The sequence below is a fragment of the Stegastes partitus genome, unplaced genomic scaffold (genome assembly GCF_000690725.1).
Source record: "Stegastes partitus isolate 25-593 unplaced genomic scaffold, Stegastes_partitus-1.0.2 Scaffold130, whole genome shotgun sequence".
NCBI lineage: Eukaryota > Metazoa > Chordata > Actinopteri > Pomacentridae > Stegastes > Stegastes partitus.
Window position 1 is genome coordinate 530,996 of NW_007577861.1, and position 12,476 is coordinate 543,471.

At 42.2% G+C, this 12,476-nt stretch overlaps 1 protein-coding gene across 2 annotated transcripts in view; it reads left to right on the plus strand.

Annotated features, from left to right (window-relative positions):
- The window catches only part of dync1i2a (dynein, cytoplasmic 1, intermediate chain 2a), a 19,180-nt gene continuing 6,704 nt past the window's right edge, over positions 1–12,476 (plus strand). The window contains exons 1-10 of one of the 2 annotated variants that reach the window (XM_008278707.1): positions 1–103; positions 1,074–1,188; positions 2,189–2,303; positions 3,735–3,822; positions 4,881–4,970; positions 5,320–5,435; positions 10,130–10,216; positions 10,452–10,614; positions 10,706–10,805; positions 11,646–11,771. In XM_008278707.1, the coding sequence (XP_008276929.1) occupies positions 1,084–1,188; positions 2,189–2,303; positions 3,735–3,822; positions 4,881–4,970; positions 5,320–5,435; positions 10,130–10,216; positions 10,452–10,614; positions 10,706–10,805; positions 11,646–11,771 (990 nt within the window). In that variant the 5' untranslated portion in view covers positions 1–103; positions 1,074–1,083. The remainder of the gene's footprint in view (positions 104–1,073; positions 1,189–2,188; positions 2,304–3,734; positions 3,823–4,880; positions 4,971–5,319; positions 5,436–10,129; positions 10,217–10,451; positions 10,615–10,705; positions 10,806–11,645; positions 11,772–12,476) is intronic. The other variant, XM_008278706.1, reaches the window with a different exon arrangement.

A 12,476-nucleotide genomic window follows, 5' to 3' on the forward strand; every position in this document is an offset into this window, starting at 1 on the left:
GACTCTTTTTGGCTCCTCTCAGCACCTGTAGTTGGTTTGGCAGCCCGATTGTTTTGGCAGTTTCTGAAAGGCATTAAGTGTCGGGTCGAAAACCTGCTACAAGGTTTGTTATCTACATATTAGTGCCGTTATAGCTGCAGTATCACACACCTGTAACATCGTGTCCGCCTTTGTCGCTGTACTTTTAGACGAGCTATTTATTCATCGTGTGGTCAGTTCAGTTGAAGGCGCATGACAGTGCTGCGGACCGGGTTAGCCGCTGGAGCTAGCTGCTAGCTAAACGCCGCATCTCCAGTCAGAGGCGGTGTGTTCAATTATACGAGTCATTTTCTTTGACTTTAAAAACACCGATTTACGTAGGAAACTACATTAAATCACTCACGGTGCCAGTGAAGATTAGTTATAAGGTGTACAGCTAAGATGGCTAATTTAGCTTTGTAGCTAGTCACAATAAGGAAGGCTAACTTTAGCTGAGGCCGAGTGGATGCTAGCATGTTTTGTTCTAGACTGCGGTGTGATTTGTGAATTAGAGCATTATATGACTTGCAGCTGAAAACGTAAACGTCAAGCTAACAAAACGAGAGACAGGAATCTGAAACGGATATCATAAGTCCATGCTAAGCTAACCGGGTGTGAACGGTGTTGTGCCAACTAAAGGGTGGGGCTCTCTGTTAGCTGACAATGACTGGTCATCAGAGGCTTACATGGAACTGGGAATTCATGTCTGTCAGCGAACAGAAGATATTTAACTCACCCAGATGCACAGAAGACACTGTTGGACGGCCAGTTTAACTGTGAAAGCTGTGAAGTTGGGCAGCTAGCTGTCTGCATTGTTGTGCAAGGTGGTACTGAAGCTGAGAGTATCAGCTATCAGGAATTGATCGGCTTTTTAAAGAGCCTCTGACTTTATTTGTCAGGAAACAGCAGAGAAACAGGAGAACACTAGACCTCATGATGCTTAGCTTTTGTTGGACAAACTGAGTTGACACTTTAAGCTGTACTAGTTTTGGCTTAGACGTACCCTATTCTTAACTGAATGTAAAGATAATCAGAAATGTTTTGTTTACATGCAGCTGTGGCATCATGTCTGACAAAAGTGAGCTGAAAGCAGAGCTTGAAAGGAAGAAGCAACGCTTGGCCCAAATCAGAGAGGAGAAAAGAAGAAAGGAGGAGGAGCGCAAGAAGACGGTATGTTTAGGTTTTTGTAAATGTTTTGAATATTCTCTAAAACTGCAAAAAAAAAAAAATCACTATGGAAAATGAACACACTAGAAACCACTTCCTCAGCATCACAAAATAATGTGTTTTGATTTACATGCATTTCTCTTCCCAGATTGTTGTGAATGTTGGCGGTCCAGATGTTGCGAGAAATTAGTATTAGCCACTCAGTTTATCAAATGCAGTCTAGAGCCTAAGAGAAGTGCACAACTCCTCATGTTGTAAAGAAATACACACAAAAAAGTTTCAAGGCTTCTTTGCAGACATATGAGCCTCTTCTAAGAAAATTCCCATACTTCAAAAATGTAAAAAATAAAATAATCAGCTGTGTTTTTAAGAAGTCTTTCTTGCAGACACTAGTTCTGCAGCTGTCAAGGATTTCAGAATCGTACTGTTTATATATGTTTGTGTCTGCATGTAGTAGTTATAATTCTGCAGATCTCAGTTCAAGTGCAGTTACCTGGTGTTCAGACACTGGCAGGAGAAATGTCACGACTTGTTAATAACACATCTAATTGTGCAAAATATTTTGGAAATTGTAGAAACAGTCTTCAGCTTCAATGTGTGGTCAGGGACAAACATACTTTTAACAGATGATGGTCATGTATAAAAACTTGTCTTCTGTTCAGAGGCCTTACATCAAAAGAAGGTTTTGGGTGGCTTCTATCAATCAGTTTTCTAAATACTCAGGTTTTATGTATGATCTGCCTCTTTCTTGCTGCACTTTCAATCATCTTTGACACTTCCAAGGTTCTTGCACAAAGTTCTATTCATGCAATTTAGACAGATAATATTTTCTAATTTACTTTGTTAATTATTTGAGAATGTATTCAAGTCCCAAAGCTACAAACCACAAAACCTGCAACCAGAATAGTTTAAATTATGATCAGGTTATTGTCTGAGATCTTTGCAGTGTAACAGTGATATTTAGAGATTTAGATGAATGTGTGCTGTATTGTTGTGTTTGTAGGCAGACCAGCTGAAAGAGACTGTAATTCACCAAGATGATTCTGACCTGGAGAAAAAAAGACGTGAAGCTGAGGCTCTTCTGCAAAGTGTGGGCATCACCGCAGATGTATCTGTTGGTATGTTTTATTTGACATTTTGGACAACACAAATACTACCAACTGTTATATCTGCTTTTAAGTTCTATACTATTAGAAAAGAACTTATATGTCACCAGGGTTCCCAGAAATATCATTTTCAAATATTTTCTTTTATATCTATTTAGAGACGAAATGGTTTGAGCAGCTTGTTTGCCATTATATCTCACATACGTTTCAGTCGCTGTGTCAGTGAGGGTGTCCATTTTCATTCTAGATGAAGAGTGTATGAATTTTTACACAACAGGATAAAAAGTTAGAACAAACACATTTTCATGGCCAAACAGTGGAGTTTAGGTAATCTGATGAAGCTGAAGAAAAAAATCCAGAAAAGACTGAGTAATAATCAAGCTGTGGTAACCCTCCGCCAATCAGCCTTCAATCTATGTACATATGACATATTGCAACTCTTTTTATGTTGTTGTTTTTGTGTACCTGGCCTATTACTATGTCCTAAAACTGGATTACCCTGAGTGGAAAAAGATCAAATATTTTTATACTTTTCATCGCTTATGGATGGAAACAACCTCATATTAAAGCTGAGATTAACATTTTAATCCAGCATTTCTTAACAGTCATTTCAGATGTAATGATCAGAAGCACAGAGCCAAAGGAACCTAAATATGCTACTGTCTTTCTGTATGCTGTATGTTACACCATTTTTATAGGCTGCCACAAAGAGATTCGTCAAAACATTGCGCTTTAAGACAAAGCTAAATGATGAAGGTAACAAAAAAGAGCCAAAGAGTGTATTTCTCTTCATGAGTATATACATAATAAGGCTTTATGTAAATGACTAACTCACAACAAATATAAGTGCCACTTCAGATAATAATAGAGTTCTCACAAACATCTATGTGTCATCAGGAGGAAGCCCTGAATCATTTTTGTAAAACATTGCTGGTGTGCAGCGTGTGCTGTCTTTTAAAGCACTGTCATGTTGCTAACAGCAGGTGGCAGAAGAGATCCATACAAGAATCAGAGTGAGGGGTCGCAGAGAAACCTGAGGCAGAAATTAAAAAACATCATAGTTGTGTTTTTAAAGTTAGCTGCTCAGTTTATTTTTTTGTCTGTTGTGCTTATTCAGTTTCATTTAAACATAAATGAATGATTATATATTTATGTTATTAAAGCCTCTTTTTTTACAGTATGGTTTGAGCTCGCCACAGTTGAGGTTTGTTGTTTACATACTGATTTGTGGATTTTGCTCTCTTTGCTACTCATTTAATGGTTTACACACATTGCAACATGCACATTAACAGTATATCTGTCAGAGAAGTTTAATTCCAAGGTTCAGTAGCTTTCTACCAACATTTAAAACAACAAAGCACTGATGCATCTGCACTGTAGTACCATGAACAGCTTAGCATCTTTATATTCTAACAGATGATTATTGTCTGTCTCTCTGTGTAGTCCCTCCTCCCATGTCTCCAACTGCCAAATCGGCGGGCACGCCAAGTGAGGCAGGGAGCCAGGACTCTGATGGAGCCGTGGGACCCAGGTACACACACACACACACACACACACACACACTTCTCAGCAACTGTTTGTACAGTACTTTACAAGTGTGGAAACAATGCAAGTGTCCCTGTTTAGCAAGGATTAAAGACTTACTCTACCCAAGGCAAAATGTTCAAATGCTCAGTGCTTTGCTGATCTCTCTGCATCTACAGCATGTTATATTTGTGCTTTTTTTTCTTCTTTAACAATAATGCTTATGCAAGCAAGAACACGTTTGCAGTGTTTGTTCAGTTGCAGATGTGTTGCAGAAAAAAAAGTTAATTTTAAGAATGTAATTTATTTCTGCTTTGGATTGCTTTCTGCCTCTAGACAAAGATGATGAATACCTGTAAAGCATGATTGTATGAGGAGCCACTGAGCTAAAACTTTACATCATTACAGTGAATGATGACAAATTTATGCCAACTGAGTACATGTTTATTTCATTTGTGTACCGTTGAATTAGAACGATCCTAAATTAACAATAAAACAGCAGGCTGCTGTGACGCCTGGGGGACTTCTTAACCCCTAATTAGAGCCCCTTCCCTGGGCTGAAATTCAAGCTCCCCCAGTGTCCCATCAGGCCCAGTGAGCTGTTCCCCCTACGTGTTGACTCATTTCCCTCACCAGCATGGCCATTTCCTACACACATGGAGGTCATGTTTTCTCCCTGAGGGTTCTCGCTCTCTCTCCCCACTCTGCGTCTACACAACACTCAGAGCTTTGGTGTGAGACAGTTCAGGCTGTATCAGCCCCACAGGCTGCACATTACACCCTGTGTCATCCCACTCAGTGGATCTGTGTGTCCATGCATTTAAGCAGATACATTCTTCCATCTCTGGGTTTTGTGTAAGCAGATTCAAGCCTAATTTGACAAGAATAAAAGAGGTCCAGTTTGAAGTGCGCTTTGATAACATGGACATTTAATGGATTTGTGTTCTAGCATCCAATCAGCATGTTGTGTGCCATATTGCTAACTTTATTTCCTCTCCTCATTTGTGCTTGCCTGTCTCTCTCTCTCTCTCACTAATGCTGCCTTGTTGCTGTGACACTAATCAGGACTCTGCACTGGGACTCTGACCCGTCCACTCTTCAACTTCACTCTGATTCTGAGCTGGGGTACTGGACAATCTCTTCTCTCCTTTCCTGGTCATTTTCCCTTCTCTCAATCTATGGCATGATTACTTTGTCTTTCAGAGTCATTATTAAACACAGTCCAAGAAAACAGCGAAGTTGTGCATGCAAGTACAGTCAGACAGGCCTTTTAATTAATTCACATTGGTTGTTAAACTAATCTGAAGTCTTTGCCATCCCATTAGGGACTAATTTACATACTTTTGATCAGCACAAGATTCCACTTGCCAAGTGGTGGGAATGGTAACAGAATGAGCTGAGAATGGTTACAGTTTTAGGACTGTCTGTATGTTTTTGACTTGTTCAAATTGTAGCTGTTTAATAGTGATTATTGTGCAAAGTTTGAGTTGTTCTGTGCTTTTAGGCGTGGAACTCCAAAGCTGGGAATGGCCAAAGTCACACAAGTGGACTTCCCACCACGTGAAACTGTGTCCTACACAAAAGAGACCCAGACACCTGTCATGACCCAGTCGAAAGAAGGTGACTCACATCATGTTTTTAAGGTTGAGCTTGAAAAGCGCAGACAAAGGTTGTGTGTGCATGTGTGTAACTCTGTGCTTTAATGTAGGGGTGAAAAGGGAGCTTTGACTAAATGTTATTGTTCATTAAAACATGCAGTTTCTTTGCTCACAAAAGTTTTCTTTTCCTACATGAAGGGTACACCGCTTCTTGTGAATTATTCATAACAGGGGTATTGTGGGCTCTCTGAGAGCACAAGTGGGTACCGGAAGTGAACAACAAGGTGAAGAGGTTTGATTTTACTGAGATGAAAGTAAAGGGAAAATGGGGCCCAGGAAACATAAGAAGTCAGGGCAGAGATTAAATTCAGACAAGCTCTGCTCCTCTGAACCTCCCAAGCAACTCCGCTTTGGTGTAATTAATGAGCAGGATGAGAAAACCAGTGACAGGAAGGAGAAATGAGATTGGAGGGGAAGATATGAAGCCTTGTGCATACGACTGCCTACTGCCTCTGAAGCGTGTCGATATGTATGTAATTGCTGCACTGAAGCTTTCATGTGGTTAGACAAAGAGAATATTTGGGTTTATGCTAAAATCCACATGTTGAACACATGTTCTACAAAATATGCAATATTTGTGATCACGCTGCTTGTTCTTGGCTAATGTTTGTAATGACAGATGGTGAATATTGCACATGACTGAAATCTTGATTAAGATTTTTGTGTTTTGTTTCCACTCAAACCTACTGGATGAGTCTGTCTTTTTAGCTGTTCTCTCAATTTATTTGCACCAGCTAACACATGTTTGTGAGCATCCTTGAAAGCCTGGTTAGGATTTTTTAAACAGTGTACTGATTGGTAGTTGTTGTCCGATCAGGTGATGTGTAGAAAATCCTGAGGTGGCATGCAGCGCGAGTAAGACAAAATTGTGTGATTTTGTGGAAAACTATGAGCAGAACTAGTGAAGGATGAAGAGCATCCCTGCGTTCCTCATCGCTCTTTACTCTGGACTCTACTGGGCATTGTAAAACTGTGTTAAACAACGATGGTTTCTGCCAGCTGTTCAACGCGGGGCCCCCTTCCCCTCTCTGCCACTATGTAATCATTTCATCAACTCCCTCGCTTCCCTGTCTTCTCCCTTCACCGAACAGGCACATAACAAAACACACTCAGTGACATTGTGCATTTTCACACCATCACTTCTGGCACTCGATGAGACGGCATCCCCTTCCCAGCTTGCTCCCCTCGGCGCATTTTTGATGTGTGGGGTGGCGTCAGGCCTGGTTTCTGATTGAGCGATTTATCATGTTGTCAAAAGGAGGCAACGGCGCAGCACTCTCAAGGTCAGCAGGCGGTGGCATTAGAGGGAGCGACTGCCATGCCCTGGCTGCTGCAAACTGAGGGTTCCCACAGTGTCGCAAGACATCTCGGAGAAAGGAGTAAAAGATTTAGGATTTTACCATCAACCGCCCTATTGACGCAGAGAAAATCCTCTGAACGGTGAAGGAGAATGCATCTTCATTTGTATATTGTTTATTGGTGAAGGTGTCATTCTCCCACCAAGATGAACTGGACACTCTTTGTTATCTCACCTGTGCCATCTCAGAAACCTGTGAATTAATCCATTTGTAAGAATTTATCAACATACAGTACCGTGCAGATGTTTAAGACACTTTAGGTGTTGAGGTTGTCCATCAGGGAGACCTCCGATTGGTCCCACATTCGTTCAACAACAGCCCCAAACATACAGCCGGAGTCACAAAGAACGACTGTATCCTCACCCATGAGAAGAACATTGCGTTCTGTGACAGATTCTGTGGCTCCCACGGAGCCCCGATCTCAACATCATGGAGGATTACATAAAGACACACACTAAATCCACCAAACAGTGACACGTTTTCCAAGATGATTGGAACTAACTCCCCGGCAACTAGCTTCAGAAATGTGCGCGGAAAATCGGGGCTGTTTTAATGCAAATGGTGCAAATATTGATTTCGCTCTTTCTCCTTATCGCACATATTCAAAGTTAATTGATGACATAACAAAAACTCTTGGTGACATTATTTTCGAAAAGCGTTATCACCTTCCTTTCAGCTCCTGAAACTTATTACCGTAGATCCATTTTTTTTCATCTGTAGGTAGTTTCAGAAAATGTGTCAATTTAAGCCATTAAACTGGTAAATGTGCCACCGCTACAGTATTTCCCAGACTGCACTAGTAGGTAATGTGCAGCATCAGTATGCGCTCCTCAACAAGAGGCTGTAATTATAGAGTAAGATATTGTTGAAGGTTGGGGTGGGGAGGGGGTGGTGGGGCGGCTGTGCGCGGCTGGACTGGTTGGTGTAGTACTGCATTTCAGATGGGCTCGTCAGGCGTACGAGTACGTCGAGCAGTTCAGTAAATCTAATATTTAATTGAATGTGATTGTTTTAATCACTCTGAATTCAGAGGCAGGTCAAAACTTTTAATCACAAAAGCCCTTAATGGCCTTCTTGTTTTAAGTGCCACTTGTAATCGTGGTCAGCTTTTATGCACTTGATGATTAGTGCAGTTAAATATCTGTTGTATCCTTCTGTCATACAGTAGCTAATCATTTCGAACAGAAAATTTGCTATATTCTTTCTTTTTTTTTTCCCCCTCAGGGTGTGAGTCAGTATCTGTACCTTTCATGACCTGCTTTTTGTTCTTAATCTCATGTAACAAGATTTTTGAGGCAAATGCTGAGGTTTCCATTTGCATTATAGCCTCGGTAAATTAGCTTCACTGCTACGTGCAATTTTTTTTGGAAATGCATTTTGAGAAGTACTTTGTTCAGGAAACGAGAAATGATACTGCACGTGTATGTTTTTATCGGTGGAGTTCTGCCTTCTACGCTTTCATTATTGGCCTGTGTTTGGCTGAGAAAACTCATTTGCACGTGCTGCAGTCAGACCGTTGTTCTGTCTGGACATATAGAAAGTGGAAGACACCTGCAACAGAGAGCAGAGGTCATTTAGTTTTATAGTTCATCACTGGCCACATGCCATGTTTGCATTAATATATTGTCCATTGACTAAGACTTGTGATTACTCCCCCACCTCCCCTCCCCCCCTCCTATCCGTCTCCCCCCCCCTCAAAAAAGCTTTTATTTCCTAAGTGGTACAAAAGCCATAATTGGGCCTGCTTTGAGAGGAGGTGTCAGTGTATGGGACATCGGTGATCCGGGTGAATTCTGTTAAATGCAACCCACCCACCCTTGCTACTACCCCCCCACACATCCCCAGCGGGGTCACCAGGATCACTAGCTTTTCTCCAAATGGCCATTTTGGCTGGCAGGTGCATTATACCCTTTATTTTCAGATTGTCTATCCGCTCCTAATGCCTGGCAGGTTGATTGCTCTGGCTGCCTCACCAGGGAAAGGGCTGACGAGCACAGCCGGGACTTGCTGAAAGACAGTGATTACTGTTTTCCTTTAAGCCTGATTGAGGCCCTTGAAAGGAAAGATTTTAACCTTCTCCTGTTGGTTGCAGAGTATGGCCGCACATTGAAATGGCTTGTGTCATCAACCCAGTTCTGTAAACTCATCAGTGCACCCAATAACCTTCATCCCCAAACCTCCGTTTGAGAAAGGGGATAAATCACTTTATGGACAAAGTGACAGATGACATTATCATTTAGATTATCTCAGTAGGAAGGAAATTCTGGCATGTGGTGCTGTCATTTTAGATTAACTGTAAAGCTCATACCAAGATAAACACCTGTAGGAACCAGGCGAGTATTTTCCTTTTCCTTCTGAATCTGTTTTGTCCTGCTCTTGCACTTATTTTTTTTTTTTTTTACATTGAAAGCATAGGCTACATACCGTCTCTAAGAGATGTGTTTTGAAAAAGCGTGTTCATCTTCTTTGAGGTAGAACCGGTGTGCAGTTTGCCAGCTGGTGTGGCCTGTATTTTGTTGTACATTCTCTGAGGTTGAATAGGAGTTGCAGGACCTCCTGCTAGGATGGTAATTGCACAGGCTTGTCGTTCAGGGAGAAGCTTGTCTCGGGGCAGCCAGGCGGAAAACCTCTGTGCCATCCCCATGCCACCTCTGAAGAGCACAAGACAATCCCAGCATCACCATCTGCTTTTGCACCATGCCGTCATCTGGCCGGTCCAATGGGACGGGACGGGGCAGCTGCTCCACACCCTCTGCCCTGCTGCCCCGTGGCCTAGAAGGGGGCAACCTGCTACTGGGACACAGAGGAAACAGCTACACTGACAGCTAGACTCTATTGAATGGAATGAGTCTCATTAACAGTTGGGAAAGACAGGGGTCCCTATGACAACAAGACACCCGCTGCGCTGTGTCCCTTTAATACAAATGACAAACTTCCCTGCTTTAGAGGAGCAGGTTCTTTTTGAAAAGCGACATTGTGCTGGCAAACCAAACAAATGCAAGGCAGAGATACAAAATCAGCCCATTGCTGTGCCCATAATCACTGGGTGGAGCTTTTTTTTAAAAGAAGAAAATAATGAAGGTGGAAAATGTAGTGACTGAAAGGTATGAAACTGTATGGAAGCGTAATCATGTACATTGTGAAGGTTGTTGCTTTGAATTTGATTTTTATTCCCTGTTTACATTAGGAATTCCAACCACAGCGTAAACAAAATCATTTTGCTTGCAGGAATGTAGTTTTTACGGTGTGGCTCAGTGTGTTTTCTGATGTTTAATAGACTTCACTTTTTGATCCACAGAGGAAGAAGAAGAGGAAGAAATTGCTCCATCTCAACCGGTAGTTGAGATTCAAACTGAGAAACTGGACCAGAAGGAGGAGGAAGAAGGTATTTCATTACCAGTGACGATAACTGAGATATTCTACTGTAATTGAGCCACTTGCGTTCTTCTGTGAATGTTAAAATGACATGTATAATTGTTAGTTTTCTGTAAAAAGTACTTAGAAACCTCTCTCTCTCACCTTTCTATTCTTCTAAAGGAGGGCATCAGATTCCATATCATAATGGCCACGAGCAGCAGGGAACCTCAGCCAATTCAGTGTGTTTGTGTTTCTCTGTACAGTACCCCCCCACGAGCTGACAGAGGAGGAAAAACTGCAGATCCTGCACTCGGAGGAGTTTGTAAATTTCTTCGACCACAGCACTCGCATTATTGAGCGTGCTCTGTCTGAGCATGTGGACCTCTTCTTTGACTACAGTGGCCGTGACCTGGAGGAGAAGGAGGGGTAATAATTGGACAGCTAGTGTTTTTAAAACTTGTAATTGGTTTCTGAAGAAGTGCTTTTTATTGATTTGTGCTGCTTTGTTTTTCCTCAGTGAAATTCAGGCCGGAGCAAAGCTCTCGCTTAACAGGCAGTTCATGGACGAGCGCTGGTCCAAACATCGTGTTGTCACCTGCCTGGACTGGTCTCCCCAGGTCATTTTTTTGTATTTTTTAAACAACTCCTTCTTAATGAAACCAACATTTTTAAGCACTATTAAGAAATTGACGGTCAATTCTGTTTCTCCTTGTGTTTTGTGCTAAAATAGAAGCAATATGAGCATAATTGTTTCTAATTGACTGTTGAAACAACTTAGATTTGCACAGCCTTAATGCTTTATGATTACATCGCTTGAGTTTGACAGCATTTACTTTCAGCCGCAACTCCCTCAGGAAAAGTAAGTTATGTCCCATACAAATTGTCACTTAGTCAGAGGCCGTAATGATTTGTTTCCTCTTGTGTCTAAGGTCATTTAATGCATGATTCTGCAATGACTTGTGACAGTGATTGAACACCAACTCTTTGTTCACTGTATTTTCTTGCTCAAAGCGATATTCGCACCCGTGTGATTTGAAATTATGTATTTACATAGTGTAAATCTCCGATTCTAGTATTAAACGCAGTGGAGGTTAATGGTTTGTTTACATCTGGCTAGTGTTTCTGTAGTCTGTGTTTTTAATATGCACTTAAGTGGGTTTACATTTTAAAAAATCCTCGCTGAGCTGCTGAGTCTACTACTGTGTTCTCCTGAGCCCCTGCAGAACTGGTTAGAATTATGAAAAGGAATTAAAACACCATTTAACAAAGTTAAAGTGGGAGCAGGTCGACAGAAATGTGCCATAAATCTTTGAGGAAATGGTTACTCATTCTTGAAGGCATTCACAACACCACGGAGGGCAGGCGAGGCTTTTCCACATGGAGCCTAGCCTGGGGGGCATGTCTGCCTCCCCCTGACATTCATTCAGCCTGATTTTTTTTTTTCTTTCTGTCACCAGTATCCTGAGCTCCTGGTTGCCTCATACAACAACAACGAGGACGCTCCTCATGAGCCAGACGGCGTGGCTTTAGTGTGGAACATGAAGTACAAGAAAGCTACACCGGAGTACGTCTTCCACTGTCAGGTACCAAAAACAACGTTTCTTTGCTCTTTAGCTCCCCCCCTCTCTCTTTCTGCCCCGCTGTCCTCACCAGTGGCTTCTTTCACGACAAGCTTGGAACATCATCAACCATCCCGTTCGCTCACCCTCTTGCCTCCTCCTCTGCTCGCAAACCCCCCCCCTTCACCCCTCCTGCCTTTACCCACATCGTGAGTTCACCGTGCTGGCATCCACCTCCACCACATCTATCCACAAACACATGTTAGTGAGGCGCCGGAGAAGACCTGTGGTGCAGGAGTTGAATGGAATCCGAGCGCTGCAGCAGGATTAAGTGTGTGGGGCAGGGCTGGTTATCATGTGCATCTAAACAAGGGCCCTGTGTTCAGACAAGCTAGCTGGGAGACCAGTTGAGCTCCTCCACTCTGCCCAGCCTTATTATAATGCTTGCCCTGAGGCTCCTTCACCAAGACAAGTTGAGTAGAACCACATGTTGTTGCCTCCAGAGCGGATGTAGACGCAGGCGTGTTGCTCAGATGAATAAAACTGAGCAGAAGTGTGAATGCAGTTTTCCTTGTGCCTCCAAGTTGGCTCCAAAGGAGATTTTCCTCATCTATGTGCCACAATCTTGTTAATAAACTCCCGTAGAAAAAATATTTATTGTGATAAATGAAGTGAGTGTGTTTAGGCCACCTACGTCATAATCCAAGAATATATACTAATCCAGTTGGC